The 27,487-nt window shown below is 43.3% G+C and overlaps 1 protein-coding gene across 1 annotated transcript in view; it reads right to left on the bottom strand.

The window, feature by feature from the left end:
- Window positions 1-208: 208 nt before the first annotated feature.
- LOC124718777 (histone-lysine N-methyltransferase 2C-like) overlaps window positions 209-27,487 on the bottom strand; it is a 434,091-nt gene continuing 406,812 nt past the window's right edge. Inside the window, exons 69-76 of the mRNA XM_047244388.1 lie at window positions 25,816-25,925; window positions 24,204-24,447; window positions 21,439-21,690; window positions 12,133-12,424; window positions 8,389-8,695; window positions 3,976-4,105; window positions 3,677-3,859; window positions 209-3,083 (exon numbers count right to left, since the gene is read on the bottom strand). Coding sequence (XP_047100344.1) covers window positions 2,991-3,083; window positions 3,677-3,859; window positions 3,976-4,105; window positions 8,389-8,695; window positions 12,133-12,424; window positions 21,439-21,690; window positions 24,204-24,447; window positions 25,816-25,925 — 1,611 coding nt within the window. The 3' untranslated portion in view covers window positions 209-2,990. The remainder of the gene's footprint in view (window positions 3,084-3,676; window positions 3,860-3,975; window positions 4,106-8,388; window positions 8,696-12,132; window positions 12,425-21,438; window positions 21,691-24,203; window positions 24,448-25,815; window positions 25,926-27,487) is intronic.

Here is a 27,487-nt window from a genome sequence, read left to right as displayed (position 1 = left end):
TAAGAGATATGTTAGAGTACATACAACAGTTTGACGAGTGCCAATTTCATGTGACAAAATGCCAGTACTTTACCGCAAAGCAATCTTCTCATCTGCAGATATGTCTGGCAGTATGAAACCCGGTGCATACAGCTCCATCTTGAGATGTGAATTGCAGTGTGTGCATTTGAGCTGCTCTTTTAATTTTTATGTTGTAAATTACAGAGTATTAATTAGTAAAAAGTTTATTGTCTGACCAAGTTTCTCTATTCTGAATTAAAATTAATATTGCTTCAGGCATGCAGTGGGTATATACTGTAGCCATCAATAACATGCCATTCAGTACAATAACCATACATCACTAATAACATGCCAAGTGCTATAGATATGTCAAAATGTTACACTACTAGAAGCTCAATTTTCAGTACTTTCTGTGGGAGTACTCCACTTCAGAGATCAATAAATGTGACACCCAGCCCACTTATAGCACCAAATGAAATACTTTGGCAAAAGGAGTATAACAATACGAACACCAAATTACTCATTTCAATCATATATTCATCATTCCAACAATTTTCACACTAAACAAAAATGTGGACACTTCAATAAAATCACTTGCATATGCTTACATGATGAAAATTATCATACAAAAGTTTCATATTTACAAAAAAAGACAAGACAAATATAAGAACTCACAATATAACTGTCAAAGAACTGGGTAACTATGGTGTCATCATTGCATAAGTCTTCACAGTTTCTCCACAACTGACATTTCACGAAACACGTGTCGTACACCATTCTGTGGAAGGTGCGAGCATTTGAAAAACTGTTAACACAAATGATTTACTTCCAAGATTATTGAATCAGATACACATTTGGCCAGTATTTAAAATTTCAACTGGTGCCATTCAGTAAAATTTTAAAAAACCAAATGGAAGTAAGGGTTTTTACTTCAATTTAAAAGAGCCCTACAATATTTCACTGTTAATTGCACTGAGAACCAAATGACACGGTCAGTAGGAATAAGTGAAATCTTCTGCAGCAGTAATTATCCAGCTACTGGTCAAATATTAAATCACTCGGGCACTGGATCAAAAATTACAATCGTACAAAATAAAAAACTGCTGCCTATAGAAAAAACTATTCACAACTCTCAAATACACCGTGAACAATCTGTAACGATACCTCGTAGAGTGAGGCTATCACGCCCACTTAGCAGGCAGCTACCATTAGCTAGTACAATCTGACTGTTCGCAGCACATCGTTCTCTGCCGGTTTTGCCAGTGACGAGAGATTTCTCAAACACTGCTCACACTACACAAACAGAGTTACACACTGGCCGTTTTTGTACACATTTTTGTGCATACGCACAGTCGGTATTGAGTAACGGGCATCTATTTTTAGTAAAAAAAACATATGTGTACAAAAATTGTGATTGTTAAAAAAATAATCTTGAAATTAAATCATTTAGTACAGAATACAGACATTTCTTTCTTAAAAATTGTAAAAGAGCCGTGCACACAAAATTAAGACTACATGATGACAAACTGAAATCTGCAGTGGATAGCCCTTGACATTTCTAAAAGTAAAGAATAAGCATCTGTGATCTCAATAGCTATTACATACCATAATATTGCACCGTAACAAATCTCTCAAAGATTGTTTGCTAGGAAAAATTAACATCTTTCAAAAACTTTGGCTATTAGCTTCTATCAAGCAATTTATACTATACACTAAAAAAATTATACATATTCACAATTTGTTCTCTGGTAAAGTAGCCATATTTAAGGCATTTCTCAATATACACTTACTCTTACTTTAATACATCACACACCAATGCTCAACCCTGAAATTTCCTAACTTCCATATTACATACGTGTACAACAGAAACGTATACACATAAAATTCTTTTGATAAAACGCCCATTTGAAATAGTTTTAAACACAACCAATGGAATCATTTAGATAATAATTAAAAAGACCACCTCATCTCTTCAGCAGGCACTGTTGTCACTAAATGACACTGTAAAAATACAGTCGAGCGGTTTGTAACAAAATGCGTGTGACCGGTTACACTATTCTAACAAACGAACACCTTTCGAGCTACAGAAGAGAATCTTAAACTGGCAGCACACACCTACGAGAAATGATGCACACACTATCGGAGATATGCCAGTTTCACAGTCACGAGTAACACGTGCGGTGCACAAATACAAACTGCCAAATGGCTCTCTGTAAACATCACATTAAAAAGAAAACTGCGGTACAAAACACTCTGCAGAACAAGTGATCATACTAGCCACACAATGAGCACTCTAAAGGAAAACAGTAACCCCAGGTGCCAAAGTGAGGTCTCTCCAATATAAGAAAATGACTGTGCTACAGTCCGGCCCCAAAGTAGCTTTCCACCACAACTTCCCAGCTGAAAACACTGTGTCATTCAGATTGCATTCACAAGATGTCCATCACCACAATTTAACGACACAAATATTGTTTGTCAAAGGTCACTTCTGAACGGCAGTTACCTAAATTTCTCAAAATAAATTTCATACAATTATTGTTGTATAAGGCGGGTCGGTGAAGTGAGTTAATCAGTTACCCGTGTACCGACCTACTACGAGTACGTGATCCCGGTTTTACTCGGGAATCTGGCTGACGCAGGCACTCTTAAAAGTATTGTCAGTTTTACATTCCTCCTCTCACACGTGGATCGAGGTGTTCTCTCCTGGGCCGCACATTTAACCGAAGAAATAACGGACCTTAGCGAGTACTTTGAGAGGGAGGACATAACTTCGAGCTGTCAGTTCTCCCAGTGTGTAATATAAGGCAACAAAATTGTTAAGGCATCAGATTAAATCCTTACGGCACCACACCGCAGGTAACCTCTCGAACTAGGGTACATTTTGTAAGCGACCCCTCGACACCTGGGTACGGACTACGACGCGACCGGTGCCCCACTCGGAGAGGTGATCGGGTACTCGGCGGTCGCTCCTTCCGGAAGTGGCGGCCAGCTCAGTTCATCCACTTACGGCAGTTGGGAGCCCCGCAATTGCACGGTATCTTGTGCTGGTCGTCTTCGATGTCAAACTTGTAGTCGTACGCCAGCTGCAAAAGCGAATTGCATTTAGAAAACTGGTGAATCGTCTGTTAAAACTGGTAATGAAAAATTGTAAAGACTAGACACACAGACAGGTTAATGCTTTACAATATTACACAAAAAAGGGTGTTTTGAAACTCGTTGCAGTATCAAATGTGTTATATACTGCGAATCACTCTGCTGTATCTGCTACAGTATTAAAAAACTACGTATGTCGTTTCTTACAAAAAAAGAGAATAGCTTTACTAAATAAAAATTTTGCAGTACCATTACCCATCTTTCTGCTGAAAATAAAACCATTAGGTGATTTAATTACAGTTAGAAGATTACGTGCCAACTTTTCTTACTGCGCGATCACCCCTATTACTTCTTCGTGAAAGCATTTGTACAAGTCGATGAAATGTCGGTAAGTTATATTTGGAATTCAAAATGATAACAATGTCACTTCACACACACTATACAATATAAAATTTTCCTGTGTCACAGCACTATAGACAGACGAGACATTTCCTCAACTTTGGCCCCCCCCCCCCCCCCCGAGAGAAGAGAACCGAAGCTTTTCTGCCAGTTTATTTTGTAACCAGTTCAAAACCCAACATACCTCTTCACCACGTGAAATGCGTCGCTTGGCAAAAATGATGATGCGGAGGTCCCTCTCCACCTCTACAGTCTCCGCCACGCAGTTGGGGTTACACGAGTGGTTAATGTACCGAGCGAGGCCGCCCGACAGGGTAGCGTCCACCACACGGTCTTCATCCAGGCGGAACATGTATATACCTCGATTCTGCACAGAAGAGGAGGCAAAATTACTGTACTTGGCCACACTGTGTCTATTCTACTGCTCTGCAAATAAAAGTAAGTGGTGCAGTTTTATCCGACTTATACTCAGACAGTACTTACCTTTGCTTCGTACAGTTTTTCACGAACTTCAGACAATTCAGTGCGGATTACTTCCCCGATATACTCTATGACCATCGTGTGTCTCTCCAGGTCTCGTGCTGCGTAAAGACCTAACCCTTGTATTTTGGACCTGAAAATTGACAGGTGACACATTTAATGCTTGACAACTGCAAAAATGAAAATAGATTCACACTGAAATTTGCAATCTTTTCTCCATCTTTGCTGAGCAAACTACAGAATATTAAATCCACAAAACAGTCACAAAAGTTTAGAAGTTTGCATAATGACACTGGTCCTTACCACAGGAGATAAAATTTGCAGTTAATGAACAGAGAATGAGTCACAAAAAGATGAATGGCTGGTCAGTACTTGCTTCTAGGAGGTAAAATTCCAATACTGCTGACAGATCCTTTTAAAAGTGAAAATACTAATTCTAGGTTTCAGAACTGTCAGTTCTTTCCTTATGATTTTACAGTGCATCATCTTTCAGTTGCTCAATCCACTGCCTATGCCCAAATTAGTACAAGCTGGTATAAGTCGAAAGGCTTCAACTGGTGGTAATTTGTTTTCTGCTGCAGCTGATACTACGTAGCTGACAGTATGTGTCTATTGTGTGAGGCAGCACTGTCATCTTCCGCATTAGTTGTCACACTACACTGTATTTCATACCACTTCTTTTCCTTGCAATGACTGTATGTAATTGCTGCAGTTAAAATCTTTAGTAAACCGTCATTTTACAAAAAGTACTTAAGTTTTCTTTCTTTAACTCCTGCTTGAAGCGTGAAGTTTATGCCACAGTGGCCGGGTCTGGTTCGTTCCCCTCACACAGCTTCTCATCCTTTGGCAATCCAGGCTCACTTTCTTTGCTCCCCACTCACAAAACCGGCCGACTGCAATTAACACACTGTATGCCGTGATTACATCCGAATGGGTGTCAGGACTCGAGGATGTGCCTGAAGATAAAATCTCGTCTTCGAGTTCAGGGAGAATCGAATGTCCCGCCTGCCGTTGCAGCATCAGGCACTCGGCTACCGGTTGCTGCCTGCCCACGAGGTACATCCGTCGATATCCTTTGACAGTAATTCCTGTATAAAACACTGTGAAGTGAATACTTGCAACTCGGAAATCTAATTTCTAGAACAACTTTTGAAACCACGCTGTCTTCATTCTTTTTTTAGTGTCTATGTCCTCTGCATCTGTTAAGTCATTGTTTTCCCTCGTCTTCTTTTCAGTTTTTAACTGCACTATTCATTTCGTGTCTCACTGCTCTTCCTTTATCTATCCTGGCTGCCTTCATCTTCCCTCTCATCCTGGCCTCAAGTGACATGCTCCTCATTTCCCAAATCCCCATTCTATTCCTAACTAATAGCTCTGAGAGACGTGCATAGTTTTTTCACTTTTAAATTTGCCATACGAAGTACTGAAATTGTGCCTCCTGAAAGTAATTACTGACTAGACAATCCACGTCTTCCTGATTTTATAGATTTCTTGAGCAAATTTTCACAGTTTTAAAGGAGAAAGAGTCACCAAATCTTGTTCCAAGAGAGAGAAGCAAATTTTCCAAGATTGTGGCCAATCCTCGATAACTCACGTGACCGTTTCGTTTTAACTACCTCTTTGAAATGCTCACTCTAAGGTGATTAAAATTACAGTTAATTTCCAAATTCAAAATGCATATATAAAAATATATGTAATTCCACCTTATTTTCACAGTATTTTTATCTCATCTCTAGGTTTGAAGTAACTAGTGTCTGTTCCTCCTGAAGCGAAGGGCAATCTGTTCAGCTGGAAGCAAACGCTGAGGTGAGAAAGGAAGGCAGGGATTCTTCTGATTAGGAGATAAGGAATGATGATAAAATATCTATCATAAAATGGTTTGACAACAAACCAAATTTTTTCGCTTCATCCACTTACGGTGTTGAACCCGAACTACAGGTTCAGCATTGGTTGAAGGAGGATGCAAAACATAAAATTTCCTGGACGATTAGAACTGCGGTAGGACCGAGACTCGAATTCGTGACCTTTGCCTTTCACGGGCAAGTGCTCTAACACCTGAGCTACCCGAGCACGACTCACAGCCCTAATTCTGCCAGTAGAGCACTTGCCCACAAAAGGCATAGGTCCCGAGTTCTAGTCTCGGTCCCGGCACACAGTTTTAATCTGCCAGTAAGGCTCGTATCGGCGTGCAGTCCGCTGGAGAGTGAAAATTCCGTTCTGGATGCAAAACGTGTGAGTATATATAGGCCAAACACTATTAACCAGTAAAATGCTTTTATGTGTGGAGTAGATATATTTGACAGGGTTGTAGTGAAGTATGCAATGAGAGGGAGAACAAAAAAAAAAAAAAATGGACAGCAAGAATAATATATCATTTGTGGACTTTGCCATAGCTGCTGCACGGCTAGAATACAGACAGGATGCTACCCAAAGTAAACGGGCAAGAACGGATATAATTACTCATTTAAACTCGATATTGCTCAAAATATGATCTACTACAAGAGGTCCACCGAACAAAATGAGAACAGCTCAGAAAAGGACGACGGACGGGGAGAGGCCGAATGTCCGAGAGAACTGCAGGCACTGCCACCAGTTCAATTTAGGTCATCAAACACTTAACACTTGCTAGAGATAAGAAGTTCTCACCAGGAGTCAGATCCAAATGTATGTTCACCTTCATTCATTGTACAGTATGCAAGGTATTTTTATGCAGCACAAGTGAATACAACTGTTTCTTGAAGTTTCACAATATGTAATCAAAAAACTACATTAGCTCAAGTTGAAGCTTAAATTTGCAAAGTAAGAACATAATGTGTTTTTACTTTCAAGTATAATATTTTAATAGCTGAGACCCCAGGTATTAAATATGATACCATCTGCAATTTTTTTTTTTTTTTTTTTTTTTTTTAAGTGCTAATTTATGCATGCAGAAGAACAGAAACAGACTTTCATTAAAATAGGAAATAATATGTGCCTTCAGGCTGCAGGAGGTGTGTCTACAGTTCAGTAGGCGGCACATTTTGTTCCGTCAGCTCTGTCGATATTTCACCTGTTGCAAAATTCTGACAATAGGAGAGCTTTCTTCTAAATTATACAATATTATAAAGTTAAGAATCCTGCAATGTGCATTGTAAAGAAAGTGCAGTAATTACAGAGTACAAGAATTTTAAAGGACAAGGCAATAAGCGACGTGAGGCAGATGCTCCGGTTTTGGTCGTTATACCGAAAGAGCTGCAATAATTGTGTGTGACAATAGAAAACTAACATTATTCTAGACATCTGAGCTGCAAAATTTTTCAGTCAACTGGTACACATTTATACGCAGGACAGATCTGTTTCCATATTTTGTACACAGGCTGTGATAACATTTCAACTCTTGACTCATTTCCAGATAGCCGTCACAAGTACTATTCTCTCTTTTCCCCTGGTGCGCACAACAGTAGAGTGGCCGAGCCTACACCGTCGTGACGGTGAGCCGACTCGTGCAGCAGGTACTGAACTTCGTAAGTGTCGTCACAGGAATACCGGGTCTAAGCTCGTGTACACAAATGACTAAATAATTTTTGAATTGTCTTCCGAGGAGTTGAAATTGAAAGTCCTGTCTGTGGTGGGAGAGGAGAGGGGGTCGGGGTGGGGGATAGGAGCAGTTTTCGGAATGGTTAGGTTTCTTTCTGAGGAAGGAATGAGAGTCGGGTTGGAAAGGAGGTGTAGGTCACTCGGACCCACGTGTCATGTGGACGCTGTCGTAATTTGAAGCGAGATAGAATTTTCGCGCACACTGCTGCCTCTGCCAGCTGGGCGATGTAAGTATTTCTAATATGAAGTCGGGGCAGGACCGGCAACTTTGATAACAAATTCTTTATTAAAATTCCGTCACAGCTGCATTTTATTGAGTCGGTTTCAAACTAAAGAGTTCATTTTCGAGCCGGGCGTATTACGGCTGCACTAATAGTCCACAGTAATGTAGCGGTCTCGAATGAAAATATTAAAGTGCCGATTTGACAGTGTAGTATTGAGACCGGGAGCAAATTTACTAGCTACAATTTGTGGAGTGACTGACAGACAGTACAATAATAGATGACTCTGGGATGTAGGTGTTTTCTTAATTTTGTGTGGACAATGACCGATACGTGTCACGATCGACTGGTCTTCTCCGTTCCGTGTTACGAGGCTTTCTCAGATCTGACACTGATCCGGAGGTGGCTGCAATCTGCTGCTAAAACAGGTTATTGTACAAGTGAACTGACAATTGTCATCCCACAAAGATTAAAATGAAGCTTACACACTATGTAATAATTCTAACCGACAGTTCACTTTTTCCTCTTCACAGACTGCAGAAGATCATAATTCAGTCAAATTTTTGTAAAGACACAGTGAAACCCGTTGACCCACTTGCTACTGCAGCTCTCTAGTTACCTGGCCAGGTACACATTGTTCCTCCACTCCTGCTTCATCTTCTTGTACTGGGAACTCTTGGAGTGGACAAATTGCTTCGAGTAGGGGCACGCCGCCTCCCCCTGGATGCCACCGTACGTGAGGGCGGGGACGAAGGGCGCATTGCGGTTGAGCGTCGACGTCCGCTGCGTGTGCGGCCGCTTCCACGGCAGCTGGCCACGCGCCCTGGGCTCGGTTCGTGCGCAGCCCGACGGGTTGACGGCCAGCGGCAATTCCAGCAGCGGGTTGCGCCCGTACTTGAAGCGGTAGTCCGTCAGTGTCTCCACACCTGCCACACGCATCACGGGAGTAGGATAAAATTGCAGTAGTTCGACGAAGATGAGGAAAGAGTTAAACTGTGGACAGCTTCACTAATGGGACACTACTGTTGCAAAAATCTGACAGAGACAAACGAACTTTGTAGCGATTATTGAACTTTGTGTAACTTCAAACAGTAAAAGAATACTTATCTTTAATATTTTACACATAATGACAGAATGTCACAGCATCTCACGGGAATTAAAGTAAACAATGACTGACAACAATATGGTATTCCTTTCAGTATGGGCAGTTTATCTTTACGTTTCTAATTACAATAAAAACTAAACTATAATGAAACTGTCTTTTAAAGAATGTATTGCAGTAGCTCAATCCCATCTAATCTGAGAGACACTAAGAGCATTTTCAATGCAACTGAACCACACGGTGTTAATTAGTTCAGCACGATAACTCCAATTCCAAATATATATTGTCCAATGTGCCTCCCACAGAATGAGGACCAGACACTGTAATAGAACACGTGTAACAATTATTCCGTAGAAAATGACTGAGCACACACGATGCTGACCTTCCAAAGGTGTTACTCCTCCAGATTTTCTCTACACAAGGTAACAACGCACGAGCCACTCTGGCGGTCGAATATATATGCCACGTGGAGTATCCCGGGAATTGGGCCACCAGCCTCAGCTGTGGCTAAAAATGTTCCTGCCTTTCACGGGTTAGCGTACGTTCCAGCTACGGGCAAGCAGGTATCCTGTATTGCCGGGTTGTCACGGAAGACACATTGCAGTTCCATTTGTGGACTGTGCTCTTATTTCTGAATTTTGTTCAATTTTGGCACGCTAGTGTACGTCAGATTTGAATTACATATTCAACAGATTTGTGTGTTTATGACTTTAAAATTATGTGTCTGTCAACAAACTTCCTGGCGATATCAGTAACATAAACATATATAACAGAATACAAATATTTCTGTGTCAACTAGGTTCCTATGCATAATCTCGGGTAGAGACACAGAATTATTTACTATGTTCCCGAGAGCTATTTTCTGGGCTATCCAGTTACCATTCTGCACAAGTTTCATATTATCAGTGTACTGGAAATATTATATTTATTGACTTGTTCAGCAGGTAAGTAATGCAGTTAAACAGTTTGGTGTGACTAATCTCTATTATCTGTAGAAGTTACAAAACTGTGTCATTGATAGAAGGTGGCACCTGTCTGATGTCATCTTTAAAAGGAATGGAAAAGACCAGTGAACTCTTTTATTAATACTACAATTACTCTCTTCCTCAATTTTGTATACATGCTATACGAACATTTAGTAAACTATTTTGACCTAAAATAAAAATCAAATATAGTCTGGACTGAAGTCACGTCAAATTTTTAATACTGTAATTTAGTACGGTCAATCACATCACGGTCAGTCAGAGTGGATGCGACAAGACTGATAAAGTCATTTCACATGCTTTCTTTTTGCTGTTCATTTTGTAGTTGCTAGTGTTCTCAATATCTCTCTTCACTTATGGAATACCTATCCTTTTATAACTCCAGTTCAAGATATGATGTGTTGAGGTTTTTGGCTGCACCTACAAATACACTAAATCCTTCTCCGTCTACTTCTCCATTTCCGCTATTCGACTCTGAACATACTTCCTTTATCAGAAAAGTTGCAGGACAGGTTTCTTTTTTAAATAATAATAATAATAATAATAATAATAATAATAACAGAAAATTGCACTTACCATGTGATGATCCTATCTCCTACCAAAGTAGTCCCCTTTGCTACCTATACACAATTACCAATTCAATGATTGTTAGTTCATTTGGGACCTCAATGAAGCTTTTCTTTTTGTCACCTTTCCACAAGAGGAAACAAGAAAAAAATCGCAAGGTGAGAAGTCTGGCGAATATGGCGGGTGTGGGATGGCAATAATAGGATGTCTGGCGAGATACTCTGTAACAGATAATGCAGTGTGGGGTCTAACATTGTCCTGCCATAAGAACCAGTCCTCAGAATGGCACAAATCAGGGTAGCAACATCAAACTGCTTGTCACAAACATTTCAAGACTTTGATGTAGAGAGTTCGGTTCACTGTTCGATCTGGAAGAGCAAACTCGTGGTGAACTAATCCTTTACTATCAGAGGCTTTTCGTTCTCGAAGGTTGTCGTTTCACTTTCTTCGGAGCTGGCGATCCGGGACTCGACCGTGCACCACTTTGACACTTCGTGTGAGGGTCGTAGTGGTAGCACCGACTTTGATCCCCAGAAATAATCTTTGACAGAACTGTGGGATCAGACAAATTACGGGGTCACGTCTGGCTCTATCCAGTAGTTCAGCAAAAATTATTCATCTTTGCTCTTTCTGTTCATCTGCTAGTGTGTGAGGGACGAGTTTTGCATTAAGTTTCCATTTCCCTAAATTTTTGTGTACATCGCGATTCAAATTAAGCTCCGATATCACACGCACAGTTACACGACAGTCTTCTCGCAATAACTAACTTCCTTACGTACTCTACGTTCGTATCTGCAGAAGCTTCAGACCGGCGATCTGCTCCGGGATCGTCTCGCACTGAATTTCTGCCTTCAAAAAATCGTCTGTCCCACTCGAAAACACGACTTCTCAAAAGAGCCTCGCCTGCAATGCTCTTTTAATCACCGACCACATTTCTCTAGGGATTTTCCCGAGTGTAACACACAACTTGACATTTACTCTTTGCTCACAATCGTATCCTTCGTGTCACTGCAACTAATAGGCCGAGAACCCAAACAGTGCGTCGCCAAGCGCACTCCTGCCACCTAGTGAGTTCGAGTGGAAGTGGGCCCCGTGTAATTTCGAGGACGCACACGTAAGAGGTAACGTAAAAACGACGCTCGTTCCTTCACAGTATTGCAAACTCAGAAATAAAAATCCTCTGCTTCAGAAACTTTCCCGGTAAAGTGAGTATTACACTGTCGCTCACGTCTCTGTCAATACCACAGCGCATTCGAGAGGAGGTTAATAGAGTAGTTTCCTTCTCGGCATACTCCAGTCTCCTCCTGTATGACAGGTAACCGGCACCTCGTGCACACTATCCACACTTTCCTCATCCCTACATATTTCTGTACTCTCGTCTTTCTCAGAGACAGTCCACACTTAATTCCTTCTGTATTGCTACCATACATTTCTCTCAAATGTCATTACTCGTACCTGATAAAAACCAAACGATGAAATTTCTCGACAAAATGTTAAATGTAATGATAATATTGTACATTTGTTACTACGTCTAATGTTATTATTTCTCTACATTACTATTTTCTTATTACGTACAACTCGCTCACTACGCATACCGTAGTGTCGACCGGGGGTCCGGTCAGACTCGAGAGACGGCCCGAAGGCCTCAGTCTCGTCAGGCAAAATAAATTCATAGAGAGATAATTAAACGTAGGAATGTGCAAGTACTCACCGGGCAGGCTCTCGAGCACGCGTACTACGGCCGGCTCGGTGAGGCCAAACAGGTCCTCGCCGGACAGGTACTTGGGGAAGAGCTGCACGCCGCCCTGCTGCCGCCGCAGCACCGCCAGCGGCTCCAGGATGCGGGCCCAGACGGCGCGCGGCGACGTGTCGCGCAGCTCCAGGTCGTCCTGCGCCGGCTCCTGCACCAGCACGCGGAACTCGGGCCGGCCCGCCACGTCGTGGATACTGCACACGTAGCGGCACCGCTTGTTCGGCACCCGCATGCTCCAGTAGAAGCGCACCTGCCACCGAGGGACGACTCGGTCACGTTTCGGAAGTGCACACTGCGCGCTATTTAGTGCGGCCGTGTAATTTGAAATACGTTTACACTATTTGGCAGACTGTACAATAAATATAACGTAAAAAGGATGCTCATTTTGCGAGTACTGGAAAACTTTTAAGTCTCGTGAGCTTACTGCATTTCACATTCCTCTCACTTTCTTTCTTCCGTTTTATGTCCAATTTCTACATTTGCATTGCCAGTTTCTTATTTTAAATATATTATTTTAGGCACTGTTTCTTTTAATTTTCTTCATCACTTTGACTTATTTTCTGTTAGCAGTCTCTGCATCAAATTTTCTGCACTTTTCAGTAATTCACTTCACATCCTGCCGTAGCATTACTGTGCCGAGTGAGGAATCTGTACACCCACAGTTCGATCGTCAGTAAATCTGTGTTTTCTCTGTCACTCGACACTCTTTTCACCTGCAGAAAGTGTTCGATCGTGTGAAAAATGTCGAGTCTAGCCGGAGTTCCACTTCACATTAACGGGTAGGTCCGATACGACCCGTCAGTTAAATCAGTTCGAAGCTCCGAAGGAGGCGAGGGTGTACCACGTCCGATATGACTGTGCCGAGTAAAGCACTGTGGCGTTTGAACTGGCTTTCGAATCGGGGACACTTTTAAATACTCTGGCATTCGAAGATTCTATTCTCACAGTGTCGTATTATATTCTCCGTTTTACTCTATCAAATGGACGGTTATAAATTTTGAACTACCGACACGATAGAATGTCCTTACTGTCACGAATCTCAATCGTGTAGTCAGTCTTTCTGCTCAAACTGTGACATTCTTCACAGGTACAAACGAGATGACCGATACCCGACACGAGAACACTGCACACTGCCTACCGGACGACTGCTCCGACCCTGCCTCGCCCCGGCAATGCCTCGGTCACTGTCGGCCCTCCGAGTAAACACGGGGAAAGAACTCGCGGAGTGACAAGTCGTCTGAATATAAAGAATGGCAAAAATGTCTTATCCCAAAGCAGCCCGAAGTATCGGCATCTGCTGTGGAAACTGTGTCGGCATTTCGTCTCGCAGCTCACTCGGTCGGGTCTCGTAGAATTATTGGTTGTCAGTTGTAGTGTAACAGATCTTTCACGGGTTAAAAAAGTTAATATGTTAAATCCGTATTTTCGTAAGACCGTATCACACTGTCGCCGTTCCCGGTGTCTACGAGCTACGTAGTGGAGTGAGTGCCAGAGCCGAATGAAGTTTGTCCGGTACAGATAGTGAACTGGGTTTTATTACGTCTGCCCGAGATTCTGAGGAGGTGAACTTTGAGTCATCTTACAGTCGCCGTTCTGCAATTCTCGGCAGCAGCTCAGCTTTTGTTACGCTTCGTGGTGTAAAATGCTCGAATAAAGTTTGATTCTTACAGGGACAATCTGCCATCCACATAAGCACAATATGGCGAAAAAGAAGAAGTAGAAGAAGAAATACGGCACCTCTTTCCTCGACAATATCAGTGTCTTCACTTTTTTCCTGGTGGCAATGCCGAGTGATTACCTCGTTCTGCACTTTCTACAGACAAGGCATTTAGAGTGGATTGTGGTCCCTCTGCAGGGGAACACCACCTCACAGAAGCACTGTTCATACGGGCAGAGGTGTCTGCAAGAAGCTGAGGGCTATGCCGGTGGTAGCACAGCTGCTAGCAGCATCTCCCACATCGGACGGGCCTCAGTGAACGAACCGGGCGAAGAGTGTCCTACACGACACTCCACCTTTCCCCCGTCCACTCCGGCAGTTCTTTCCCAATTCCCCGGCACACAGACTGAAGTGCGATACGATACACACCGTCAGGTGCGTGGCAAGTGGGAAGGTGTGTCACGGACGCACTGATGGAACCTCAGGGATACCGGGCAACGACGCCTAGTAATTAGCCTCACAAAGTGTGGGGTTTCGTGGTGTCGACCGAACGGTCGTGGGACCAAAATGGAGAGCACAAAAAATAAAACAAAAACTGAGGGACTCTAGGAGACCCGAGTGGCCATGCGTCAGGGTCGGAACTGGTGGAAGCTGTTACAACACGTGGATTGGGCAACACACCAGTCTGAGAAGTGGCATCGAGATCAAACCCTAGTCTGTAGTGCAGAGGAGGAAACTCCTCAACGAACAAAAGAAAAGGAAGGTAAAGAATGGCTGTAACAAGAGGCTGTCTCACAGTGAAAGGCGTAGTAAGATGCCTTCTATCTCTAAGACACGGAAGAAGAGAACGAGGGTGGAGTCTCGTATTACCATGTCTCACAATCCAGAAAATGCCAAGGCAGGAAATTGGGAAACACACTGACATTACTGCAGGATGGGGGCTACCACTGGTCAGCATCACTTCACAGCAGATAAGAGCTCATTCAGATGGAGGGTCTAACTGGACAAAGGTGCTCTCATCTTTGTCTAGGAGAGGATGGGAACAGTGTAGTAGCTCCAAACGACAGTGCCCACGATATCTCTGTGGGAGGAGGTGAAGCTGCTGCTCGAGACCGTGAAGGTATCAATTTGGGTACCTAAACATTCTGAGGATAATCTATTTGAGAGAATAAGGGCACAGAACTGGAAGACCTCGACAGAGGACTGGACGGTAACGAACTTAAAGATTGTAACGGACTGCTGAGGCGGAAGTTGGCAATGCGAGAATGGGACCTCAAACTGAAGTTCGGGTCGTCAAAGGTTGCCATCAGGATCATCAGAGACATCAGAACTGACCACGGAGGCTGCAAGTGTTGCAGATAAACCTACAACATACCTTCCCACCTTCCATGCACCTGTCAGCACGTATCTTATCACGCCTCAGTCTGTGTAGCTGGGGAATTGGGAAAGAACAGTCAGAGTGGAAAAGGAAAAGATGCGGTGTCGTGCGGGACACTCTCTGTCCGGTTCACTCGCCGAGGCCCGTTTGATGTGGGAGACACTGCTAGCAGCTTCTCGCAAACACCTCTGCCCGTACGAACAGCTTACGTACCTCGTGACATCTGGTTGGGCGTGGTGCCAGTGCCCACATCGTACTGTGACAAAGCAGCAACACCAACAGGAGAGGTGAGGATCTCCTCGAATTTCCACCGGAAAATAATCTGGAAATCTCGAATAGGGCAGCGAACGTACTTTCAGAAATAGAAGCGAGGAAGAAGTTATTAACATATAACTTTCAGGTTCACTCTAACGAGCAGTCGTGTCAAACAGTGGCACGCGGCGACAGAACCATCCTTATACGACTACGTGTTAAATGAAAATAATTGATTATTGACAATATAATGTATACGAATAATGTAGATCTACTCACCGAGCTGCGGCAGTAGAACACGCACGCACAAAAAGGTTTAACTTCTGCGAACCTTTGGAGCCGGTGGCTCCTTCTTCTGGCAGAACAGTTGGAAGGGAAGGAAGAAGGGCGAAGGAGGAGGACTGGAGAGGTTTAGGAAAAAGAGTGCAGTTCAGAAAAGTCACCCGGAACCCCAGGTCAGGCGAGACTTACGGGATGGGACGAGAAGGGAAAACTGACTGCTGGGGACTGCACTGGGTGAGATTTGAAAACCTGAGAGCTTAAAGGCAGAAGACAGAAAGGAATCTCAGAGCACACCACTCGTTACTCAGTATTATCCCGGTCTCGAACGTATTAATCGGCTACTCTGAGAAGGCCACGACTTCCTAAAATCGTGCCTGAAATGAGATCCATTCTGTCTGAGATTTTGCCCACTACACAGCTTTTCGTCGCCCTCCCGATCTCTGCGACATCCCCGTCAGACCCGATGCTCCTTCTGCTGCCATCTCCCTACCCTACGGCTCCTACCCCTGTGACCGACCCTGCTGCGAGACTTACCTGTGCGTTCCCTTACCACCACCTACTCCGGCCCTGTAACTGGCAAAACATATACAAAGAGAGAGCCACCTGTGAAACGACACGTCGTATGCCGGTCGTGTGTAACCACCGTTTGGCCTTTTACATCTGCACGACTACCCGGCAGTTATCGGTCAGGACGAATGGGTACAGGCAGAGAGTGTATACTGGCAACACACAATATCCCGTTGCAGACCACACTATACAACGTGACAATCGTGACCTCCGCACCTGTTTCACCACACGCACCATCTGGATTCTTCCCCCCAGACGACAGTTTCGCGTAACTTCGCAAGTGGGAATTGGCACTACGACACGTCCTCGGTTCTCGCCACCCTCCTGGCCTTAATTTACATCAATTCCTTCCGTCTCGACATTTCTTCACAGTAACTACACTTTTCTTCACTCCATTTTAGTTTTCTACATCTTTCATTTTCTGACCATCACCATCCCCCCTCCCACCTCTGTTACATACAATACACTTAGTTTTTCATTGTTAATAACTCATGCACGATGTTTTAGCAGTAATCTCTGTCCTGCATATTAACCTGTCTTCCACCTTTAAGCTCTCACATTTTCAAATCTTGTCCTCTGCAGTCTCCAACAATCAGTCTTTCCTTCTCACCCATCCTTCTCTGAACTGCACCCCTAGCTCTCAACCTCTCCAGTCCTTTTCTTTCGCCCCTCTTCCTTCTACTTCAAATCTTCTGAAAGAAGAAGGAGCAACTGGTTCCAAAAGCTTGCAAAAGTTGCAAAAGTTAAATCTTTGTGTGTGTGTGTGTGTGTGTGTGTGTGTGTCCTGCCATGGCTTGGTGAGTAGATATTTTATCTATCCATCTACATTACATGTATATTAAGTCTGAGGTTGAAATGGGTATTAAACAGGCCATGACCTATAGGAATCATAGGACAACACACTGGGACTCTCATAAGGAATACATATACTCACACTCAATTGAAATTAGAACTTCAATAACAAACGCAGTAGATTTTGATGAAAAGGCAAATGTCACTATTTCAATATTATATTTAGAATACAGCCGAATAACCAAAGTGTACACATATAGGAATCTACCCTGGTGGAACAACAATCTGAAAGTGCAAAGGAAGCAACCTTGCAACCTTGCAAGGAAGAAAGAACAACAGACAAAATATCGGAAAGCCCACATCAAAACGACGCTGTGATCAAACAAGCAAAGCTATCTTCCTAGAAGATATTCTGTAAGGAAGTGGTAGGTACAGTTGCACTAGACTTAATAAAGTCCTCACCAGAATAACAACTAGTCCACAATGCACTTTAAGGAAGGGGATAGCAAGTATACAAAGACAGCAAGTGAGATGCCGGGTTTTCTCCTCGAGACTCGCTTCCCTCGTTGCACTCCGGCAGGTAACACACCGGGAGTCAGTCCCCGGGAGGCACTGGTTTACGGGTAATCAGAAGGAAAACTGGGAGTCTGAAAGATAATAAGTCAATTTCAAAAAAATATAGTCACTGGCGGGAACATTTCGACTGTTTGAGTCACTGGGCCCAGATGGTACCTTTCCAACTCTGTGCAAGAAGCACCACAGGACTTAATTAGTTTTCTGTGAAGAGATCAGCCTACTGGCAAGAGTCATTTCTAATGCTCGGAGGACAGTGAAGGTAAGGTGGTTTCCATTCTGAAGCCAGGGCGAACTGATCGTGCCAAAGCCGAGGATACGAGACTGCTCAGCCTGTCCTCATTCCTTCTGAGGACAATAAAAGAACTGGTTAATGCGCACATTAGGGACAGGAGGCTAAATGATGTTCCTCCCACTGAAATCTGCACACACTCTGATAGGGGGTATTTGCCCCTGGAACACTGTGGCCAGCTTCCCTAGAGTGACTGCTCCCTCTAGTAGGCTGTGCCTCATATACACACTGTTGTAACTTGGACATACAACACAAACAAGAATGTCAGTACAGCTTTATTAGGCCGTTTCACGTGTGTCAATTGCCGTAACGTACACCGAACACAATACGACGAGACAAATATATGCAAGCAGTAATAACACGATAACCGATCGTAAGCACGGCGTGGCACGGTTTAAATAGGCACGAGCACGCGGCGAGATCTATCGGAAGTCGACAGTATTGCTTTCCACGGCTCTCTCTCGCAGGTGACAGCACACTGCTAATGCGCACTTCTTTCAAGTGTGTGCACATTACTTCACTCTCATTTTCGACATTCCAATAAACCGGACGACGACTCCTTCTTCGAGTAATTACTCGGAAAGGGTTATCGACGCATTTGGAAGTTATTGTACGGTCAGACAGGATTTTCCCGATACTTCCTGTATTACTGCACTCACTATCGTGGAGTGATTCTGGATATCCTTAAGGAATCGAGTTATTTCCAGTTTTTAACATACGTGTGTCCCTGCTGCTACCTCCACTGTAAAATAATGTCGTAATGGGAATGTGTCCGGCACAGTTTCCCTCCCGACAGTGAGTGTGCCGAGCAGGCCAGCCTCCGCACCTTGTCGAGCTGCTTAGCACCCACCTTCTGTTCCACTTTGTTTCACCATCTCGTAACCACATAAATTATCGTAGGACTTAACTAGAGCAGTGCATATCCGGTACACATTCCCGGAGTTTAGACCCCACTTTTTACCGTAGGCCCTTCTACTGTTCGTAAGAGTACTTTTTGCCTCGGAACATCTATTCTTTATACGAGGAGTTAGTGATACTTTTGCATCCCGAGTTATCCCTAGGCACTTCACTATCCCCTCTCCTGGTAGAGTTTCACAGAGGAGCTGGAGATTCCAGAATGTGAGGTGGATTTGCTTCCTTGTAAATGGTACTACAACAGTTTTCCACTTCATCTAGTGCACTTTGTGCCACTGTTCTAAAAGTACTAGGATATTTGTCAGGTATTACTACGACCTAATCGTTTCCGTTCAATTGGCGAAAACAGCGTCTAGTACTTAGCTCTTTGAGAAGTTCATTAAAATGTAGCGGGTCGGGTTATGACGTGTTCCACTTTACGATCTGACACCCGATTGACGTACGTTCTCACTTTACCTTACAAATATTCTGCAGTTGTCGATCTCGAATTTAATTTCTGTAGTGGACCTACTACGCAGTGTTACTAGTCCGTGCAGTGTGACTTCTTCACCTTATGCTCTCGGGGCACGTGCTGAAAGAGAAATTGTAGTATCTTCATATCTCAGGCAGCCGAGCAAACTCTGAAATCTCTATCAGACCCTGCAACGAGATCAAAGATAGTTGCAGCACAACACTAAGTCCTCGGCAGACTAGGGAAATGCAGCAAAACCTGCTGTGGATCCCCGATTAGAGGCACCGACGAGCTGACTGACTGCCCGGCACAGGCACCACCACTCCATTTATTGAAACAGAATCTCTCCCGACAGTCCCCGAGGTGACAGTAAAATCAAAACTGTGTGGCTGCACCGGGAGGTAGCATGTGGAATACTGGACTTCGGTCCGAGAAACAAAAATGTGGCAAGGTAATAGCGCCGAAGACACGTTTCGAGGCAAGTTCTGTAATCCTGAACTTCAAATGGAAACAGAAACACACGGTAGGACTCGTGACTGGCCGTGCGAACCTTTAAGAAACACCTACACGTAATGGGTATAGAGTAAGGAGCCCCTTAGTGTGGACTACGTGATGAGAAGTACGAAACCAAACTACAGCCAATCTTCCAACACAAAGTACTGGACCGCAATAAGACACAGAATATTCAGGCCAGTACAGCCTGAAGAAATCGTATCTAATAACGAACTAATAAAGAGTCTCTTACTACTTCTCGAGGTTACCGATTGGCTTTACTAGAATGACAGGGAGCAAAACTGCACGATAAACCCAGTTTTGGTGTGGGCAATGGTGGGCTAAGACCACTAGTCCTCCCCGTATAAATAAAATCAAATAAGTGCATTGCACCCACCTTGATCTCCTGCTTTACCCCCACTTTTCTTTTTCTGTTGGCGACATTACATAGGAGGGCTACTCGTTAGTTAATCTCTAATGTCTATGAGAAAAACAAGAAATGGGTGTGTACGTGTGTACTTACTTGTCGACATTAGCTATCGACACAATGGACACGCGGGCTTTCATCTTGAGGACGAGATTAAAGTCACCCAGTACCCAGTCCAGACTACACAGTGTATCAAAAATACTTTTACAAACATGGGGACAGGTTTCTTACACCAAAACAAGAAAAGATGTCTCATAACCTTGGGCTCTAAAATGCATACCTCAAGGGCTATGAGCATTTGTTTATCATCACTATTGCAAAACACCTCTTCTACTTTCATACAAATTGTCATCAAAGTTCCTTTGCAGTCCCAAAAAATTGTAACCACCATTTTGCAGTTTGACAGCACCTGAATTTTTGGGACTTATTGGGAGAATGAGTTTGCATCCACTGCTTGGACTGTTCTTTAGTTTTGAAGCTCACATACTGCTACCGGAATTTCCTTCCCTTCTTCACAGGGATGTCGAGGCAGAACCCGTATTTTCCGTTTTGTGTACGTCGATTAGACAGTCTAGAAACCACTGTGCACAAAATTTACGGTAACATAACTCTCTGTGACACTGTCACACAGGGTCATCTCAAAATTCAAAGTGCACCTTCAGAAACTTCGGAGATAGAGAATCGAAGTCTCGCACGCACCATTTTGTCAGCTCGTCGCAGAAGTTCATCAGTCACACTAAAGTGTCTTACTCGACCACTCACATCGTGCACATCGGTGCAACCAGCTTCAAATTTTCTGCACCTCTCTCTCAAAACAACACCACTTATAACCCCGCTCCCACAAGCACAGCACAAAAAAGTGACAAATCTCAACAGCAACACCAACTTCTCCCAATCGTGGGAAGCAAACGACAGAACGTACCTAACGACTGGCAAGAAGTATCACCGCCCATTTCAAGTGATCGGCACTCGCACACCACAGGGCTGGCTAACACTAGGTAGGCTTCGGAGCCTCCTTTTCTGACAGTGTGAGTGCTACAAAGCCGCGAGCATTTGTTTACGTTTAATAGCCAATTTGAGGTCAATTTAGGAAGAGTCTTCGTATTCTGCTTACCGAACTCACACTAATATTATTCTCAAATTTCACGTTTTGCTGCTGTACAAAATGGAAAACATGGGTACTCACAATCTTGTAGCCAATGGGGTAGATGCAGGAGGGCGAGTGGAAGGCGTGCAGCTGGTGTGGCAGCAGCTGCCCCACACTCAGGAAGATGAGGCCGCCCACACGCAGCAGGTTGCTCTGGTCCGCCGACTGGTGCATAACTGCTGCCACCTGCCGGTTCTCGTCACGGTTCACGTACACGCGCCGGAACACAGCCAGTGTCGTCAGCTCGTTGTCCTTCTCGTTCTTCGGTATGTGGGTGGCACAGTACATCGACTGCGAAATGGAGCGGAGGCTGTAGTGGGTCCCTCACTTCTTGCACGAGTAAAAACTAATTTCGTCATTTTTTTCTGTTTTCTGTCTTTCATTAGTCGCTATAATTTGTGGAGGTATGTTCCATCCGTGTAACTACTCGAAAGCAATTTGCACTCGTTTATTGCCAATTATTGGCAATATTGTCTTTAATTAGCTGCGTAGACGGAACATACCTCCGTGAAAAACTATTTCTTTTTCTAGTCTAATCGATATGAGGCACTTACCCAAAATTTTCAAGTTCTCTAACGACCCATATTTTTTGATATCAATATAATAGAAGGAAACATTCCACGTGGGAAAAATTATAAAAACAAAGATGAGGTGACTTACCGAACGAAAGCGCTGGCAGGTCGATAGACACACAAACAAACACAAACATACACACAAAATTCAAGCTTTCGCAACAAACTGTTGCCTCATCAGGAAAGAGGGAAGGAGAGGGGAAGACAAAAGGAAGTGGGTTTTAAGGGAGAGGGTAAGGAGTCATTCCAATCCCGGGAGCGGAAAGACTTACCTTAGGGGGGAAAAAGGACAGGTATTCACTCGCACACACGCACATATCCATCCACACATACAGACACAAGCAGACATATTTAAAGGCCTTTAAATATGTCTGCTTGTGTCTGTATGTGTGGATGGATATGTGCGTGTGTGCAAGTGTATACCTGTCCTTTTTTCCCCCTAAGGTAAGTCTTTCCGCTCCCGGGATTGGAATGACTCCTTACCCCCTCCCTTAAAACCCACTTCCTTTCGTCTTCCCCTCTCCTTCCCTCTTTCCTGATGAGGCAACAGTTTGTTGTGTGTATGTTTGTGTTTGTTTGTGTGTCTATCGACCTGCCAGCACTTTCGTTCGGTAAGTCACCTCATCTTTGTTTTTATAATTTGACCCATATTTTTTCTATTATTACTGTTTAAATTACAATTTACTGACCGGTAAGAACCGGGATGCATTATTTGAGGAAATATTCGCTATTCGAGATTAGTAAGACTGCGTGTACTCAAACTTTTGATACCACCGACAAATTTTTGTTGCCAAATTGTAAGCCACATTTTAGAGTTACAATTTTCATCCATACAAGTGTACTTTACGTTTTTCAACATTTCACTGTCTATGAAATAGTACTATTCAAAATTCCATTTCCAAGGAAAATGAAATTGCACAGTTTGTAACTTAACTCGTTGGAAATCCAGTATTACCAAACTGTAGAAGAGTTTTCTGTGAAGAAAAATTTATAGGGTTCCTGCTGGCAAAATGTGTTACTAAACTACTTACACTTTATTTCTCAAATAATTATTGATGCACTTCAATAGAAAACTTCTGCCTACACATACACACGTATAAATAGAATCCAATACAAAGCTCATCAAATGTTAAATCCGTAGTTTAACGGAAAACACGATTTTTGAAAGCATCTGTATATTATCAGGAATTCCGGTTTTATACACTATTATTAAAAAAATACTAATTGAGCCTTATTTCACCACTTTGTAAATAATGCCACACATATGTACAGAGTGAATTTATAAATACGCACAGTGGACAATGCCATAGCTAGTAAATGTAACGATTAGGAATGCATTCGAGAAAACTTGCCACTTGTTCATGTAGGTTACATACGAGCTCATCACAACACAATCGATACATTTATTGAAACACACATTTTAATTATTTGCAGTGTCTCTTACATCTTTCATAGTACTATTTAGAATGTCTACCATAAATTGAGGGCAAGAAAAGAATTCAAATTGAACACGTCAGAAACATATCAGCTCACAGCTGCAATATTTCAGCAGAAGTTTTGTACCCATAAAGACGGACAGTTCACATGAATGAAGCCCAATTCTTCTAGCTAGAGAAGTATAAAAACTAACAAAGAATCTGCCAAGTAATGAAAATATTCAACACATTTTAGCCATTCAAACGATGTTGTCAACAGGGACAGTACACTAAACTGAGACTTTCAAGGCATTATTGAGAATCCAATAACTACATCAACTGTGAGAACATTGGGAAACACTCAAACCACAGATCTCACCACAGTGGGCCGACACATGTCAATAATACAAACAGTCATACAGTAGTTGGACCGTACCAGACGGTGTCTGTGGAATGAAGAGATTAATGTCACTTCTCGAAGAGGGCTAAGCAACCTTTCCAGTAGCTGTAACAGCAACCGTTCCGACTGACAGACCGACGCGGTCTTGTGGCAGTCCAGACAGTCAAACGATCTGGACTCGTGACAGATCAAACAATCCGGTCTCGTAACGTTAGCCGACACACACTCGCTGTCTCAGTATTGTAGATGGCCAAAAGTGAGGGGAAGGAACTTATAAACTTTTTAAGACTGTGCAGCTATTTCCACATTGTACCACGTGCAAAATGAGAATTCAGTTAACTGCTAATGGCTTACAATAGCACAAAAAGCACAGAAAATAGAAAAGGCTCAAATCGAATTCCTGAAGGCGCGAGCTACCTTGTTCTTGTAGAAGACGCAGCCGTCCTTGACGGCGCAGCCCAGGTGGTAGACGGAGGAGCAGCGGAGCTTGAAGCAGCGCACCGTGGCGCCCGCCTGGGTGCAAAGTGCGCACGTCGCCTGCATCCCCTGCTGCAGCGCACTCTCCAGGTTCATCAGCGCACCGTTCACCGTCTCGTACACGTCGTCCGACCACAGTGCGCAGTTCAGGTGCACCCAGCGATCCACGTCGAAGTTGAGAAGCCTGCGAATGTAGCGGGAAAGAAGTGACAGCTAGTAGTAAGAACAGTCCACACAACCCTACTTTTTCCTCATCTGACAGTATCGACCTCGACTACATTCCGACGTCTCGCCCTCCGTCCGTATACGTAATCTCGCCAATGGGACACGGAAGTCTCAGAAGTGGTAAGATTAGCCCGTTTGTAATGGGGCATTTCCACAGTGAGGTCGAGAAAATACATGACGAGAACTGAAAAGTGGGCTTACTGTAAGATTGCTACAAAACTTCTACAGGCTGTCGTCGCTCGCTCTCATTTGAACTGGAAAACGATGAAACGGGTTCACTTTTAGAATAGGGCTATGGGGGAGGAGGGGATGAATAGAGGGAGCAGGGCAGATGAGGTGGTGAGAGAGAGGGGAAGGAGTGCTCGGGCAGAAACAGGGCTGAGGAGGTGGTAGACAGGGGAAGAGGGGGGAGATAAACGTAGGGGAGAGGAGGCAGCGCACAGACAGGGTGAGAAGGAGATCGGGACGTACATCCAATTCCCACGTATATTTAGCAACTGCAAAGCACTGCCGGGCTCACTCGTATTCTACACGAACTACTTCCCGTGTGCCAGCTCATTGCGACAACGTGTAATATTCGCTAGGCACGAGCACTATTAGCCTCGAGACAAAATGCGAGAGTTAATCTCGGCATACCGTTCGGAGTTACTTCAAACCGAGTGACACGAGAATATGGACTGCCGAGAACGACATCGGGGCAAATGCTAGCTTTGTGGGTGGTTTCACAGAATCGCCTTGTTTACGAGATACGTAAGAAACTAACGTCTAATTTTCACAGATTAAGGAAACAGACATACATCACAATAATGAAACACTATGCCTCAGTGTATCTACTTCGGTCTTCTGGTATGTAATTGTGGATTGGTGCCCAAAAAACTAATAGAAGAAAGCAATTAGGATAATGACAAATCTGTGATAATTGTACCTGGCACAGACCAGGTGTTCGCATGATTAGCTGATGACAGAGACTGATAGCGAATTCTCTGTATGTAGAAGGATGAATGTCTTGTAATTTACAGGAAAAGAAATTGAAATCACTGCCTGAGAAAATTTTAAAGCAGCTTGAAAATACTTAGCCTCTGTCATAAATATAGTGAGGAATAGCTTACAGTGTACTGCAGAATGTATAAATGTTATCTGGTTTCAAACCATATGTCCACACACACACACACACACACACACACACACACACACACACACACACACAGTAAGTTTTACGTGTACACTCCTATAAATGTATGGCACTCGCTGAGTAAATAATTGTTGTTATTAAGAGAGGCCACAAAAAAATTCCACCTTCCAGACTGGGAACGGCACAGTCACTCACCTGGCGGGCCCGTCGGCCACTCCGTCTCCTATCTGATGACAGAACAGGCATTTGCGAGTGTCCTCGGGCATTTTTGATGGTGCCATTGTGATCCCCATGCGAAACAGCATCTGCAAAACAATACAATTGTGAGAGTACTAGGCAACACATGCACAACTGCAGAAGTCATTTATCAAAATCACTGGATCAGTTGTTTTAAATTTTCTGCAAAGTGTCGTACACCGTGACAGAACAGACACTAATTTCTGTTCGTTATTCTTTTGCAAGAGCATTTGTGTCAGGGTTCAACTTTTAAATAACGTGTGGACACTCGACACACAAACTGTCACAGAGCCTTCGAGGCCCTGCACTAATATGTCAGAAGTAAGGCATTATACAGCGAGAGGCAGTCTTTGCCAGTTATGGGTAAAGTTGCAGACGGGATGTGTCAGACACTCAGTTAAGCTAGATTTCAGCAGTAATAAAAGAATTTGTACAAGATTAAAATGTATCCAAGTGTAGTCTACATTTTACATTTAAAATTTTTAAAGGCGTGTTCTAAGTTATCTTTGTGTCTTAACTTTCTATCATTAATTTCAGCAACAAGAGCACACAACTGAATTTATGAAAGCTGTAGCAAAATACCAAGTTCAAGAAATAGGTTTCCCCTTTCCTCATGTCGTTCAGATTTATTGTGATGGTGCAACTTTGCTGTTGCAGGATCAAATTCTGTACTCTTTCTTCCCACTGTTAATATTTCATATTTCTTTCCTACAGCACAGCTAAACACAGTTTGAGCTCAGTACCAGAAACATCTCTAATACGTTCACATTTTCTAAAATGCCATTTTTAATACCGCCAAGTTTATAGAATTTGCTAGTTGAAAGTCCAACTGTTACAGTGCCTCGTCCTACGTTACGGGGACTCGACACGGTGTGACATTACGGAAAGGACAGAAACGTTTTGGTGCAGCCGAAGACTTTGCATTTGACAAAGTCTGCTCTCCAGTAGCCCTTTGTATAGAGTCTGAAGTAACCAGTTTTGAGTTATTGCACTGATGGCAGTAAAGTACTTACCAACACATATGGAAGTGTATAGGTAAGACTGAGAGCAGAATAATTTGAGGCTCTTCACGTAGAGGAGCAATGTGCTAGTCCCAAAGCTATTATATTCCTCGTATAAGGGGACAGAACTTTCAACACGCAGAAAACAAATACGTTTATTTTCATTCCGGTATCAGAGCATTATAGCTTCATTTTGAATGTGAACGATTCAATTAGGATGATGCAAGTCTCGTACTACTGCCACGTCACAGCACTGTCCTGTCGCCAATAGGAAAGCGTGCCCTTAAAAAATCGTACGTCTAAGTACACGAATAAAAAGACGAAGCAATGATAGTCAATTCCAAAAGTTTTTTGGGGCAGAGCACATTTGAATAACAATGCTGTTGACCATCACAGAGGCAAGTGGTTCCATACAGCTTAACTGATTCTGGACTACCTCTGTTACAATCTACATTTGTCAATCGTATGCGTAAGACAGGGTTGTAGCCTCTCCCCGATGTTGTTCAATCTGTATATTGAGCAAGCAGTAAAGGAAACAAAAGAAAAATTCGGAGTAGGTATTAAAATTCATGGAGAAGAAATAAAAACTTTGAGGTTCGCCGATGACATTGTAATTCTGTCAGAGACAG

Source organism: Schistocerca piceifrons, chromosome 10, assembly GCF_021461385.2.
Source record: "Schistocerca piceifrons isolate TAMUIC-IGC-003096 chromosome 10, iqSchPice1.1, whole genome shotgun sequence".
In the NCBI taxonomy this organism is placed as follows: domain Eukaryota; kingdom Metazoa; phylum Arthropoda; class Insecta; order Orthoptera; family Acrididae; genus Schistocerca; species Schistocerca piceifrons.
The sequence above is the reverse complement of the archived record's forward strand: the minus strand, read 5'-3'. Positions and strand labels throughout refer to the sequence as shown.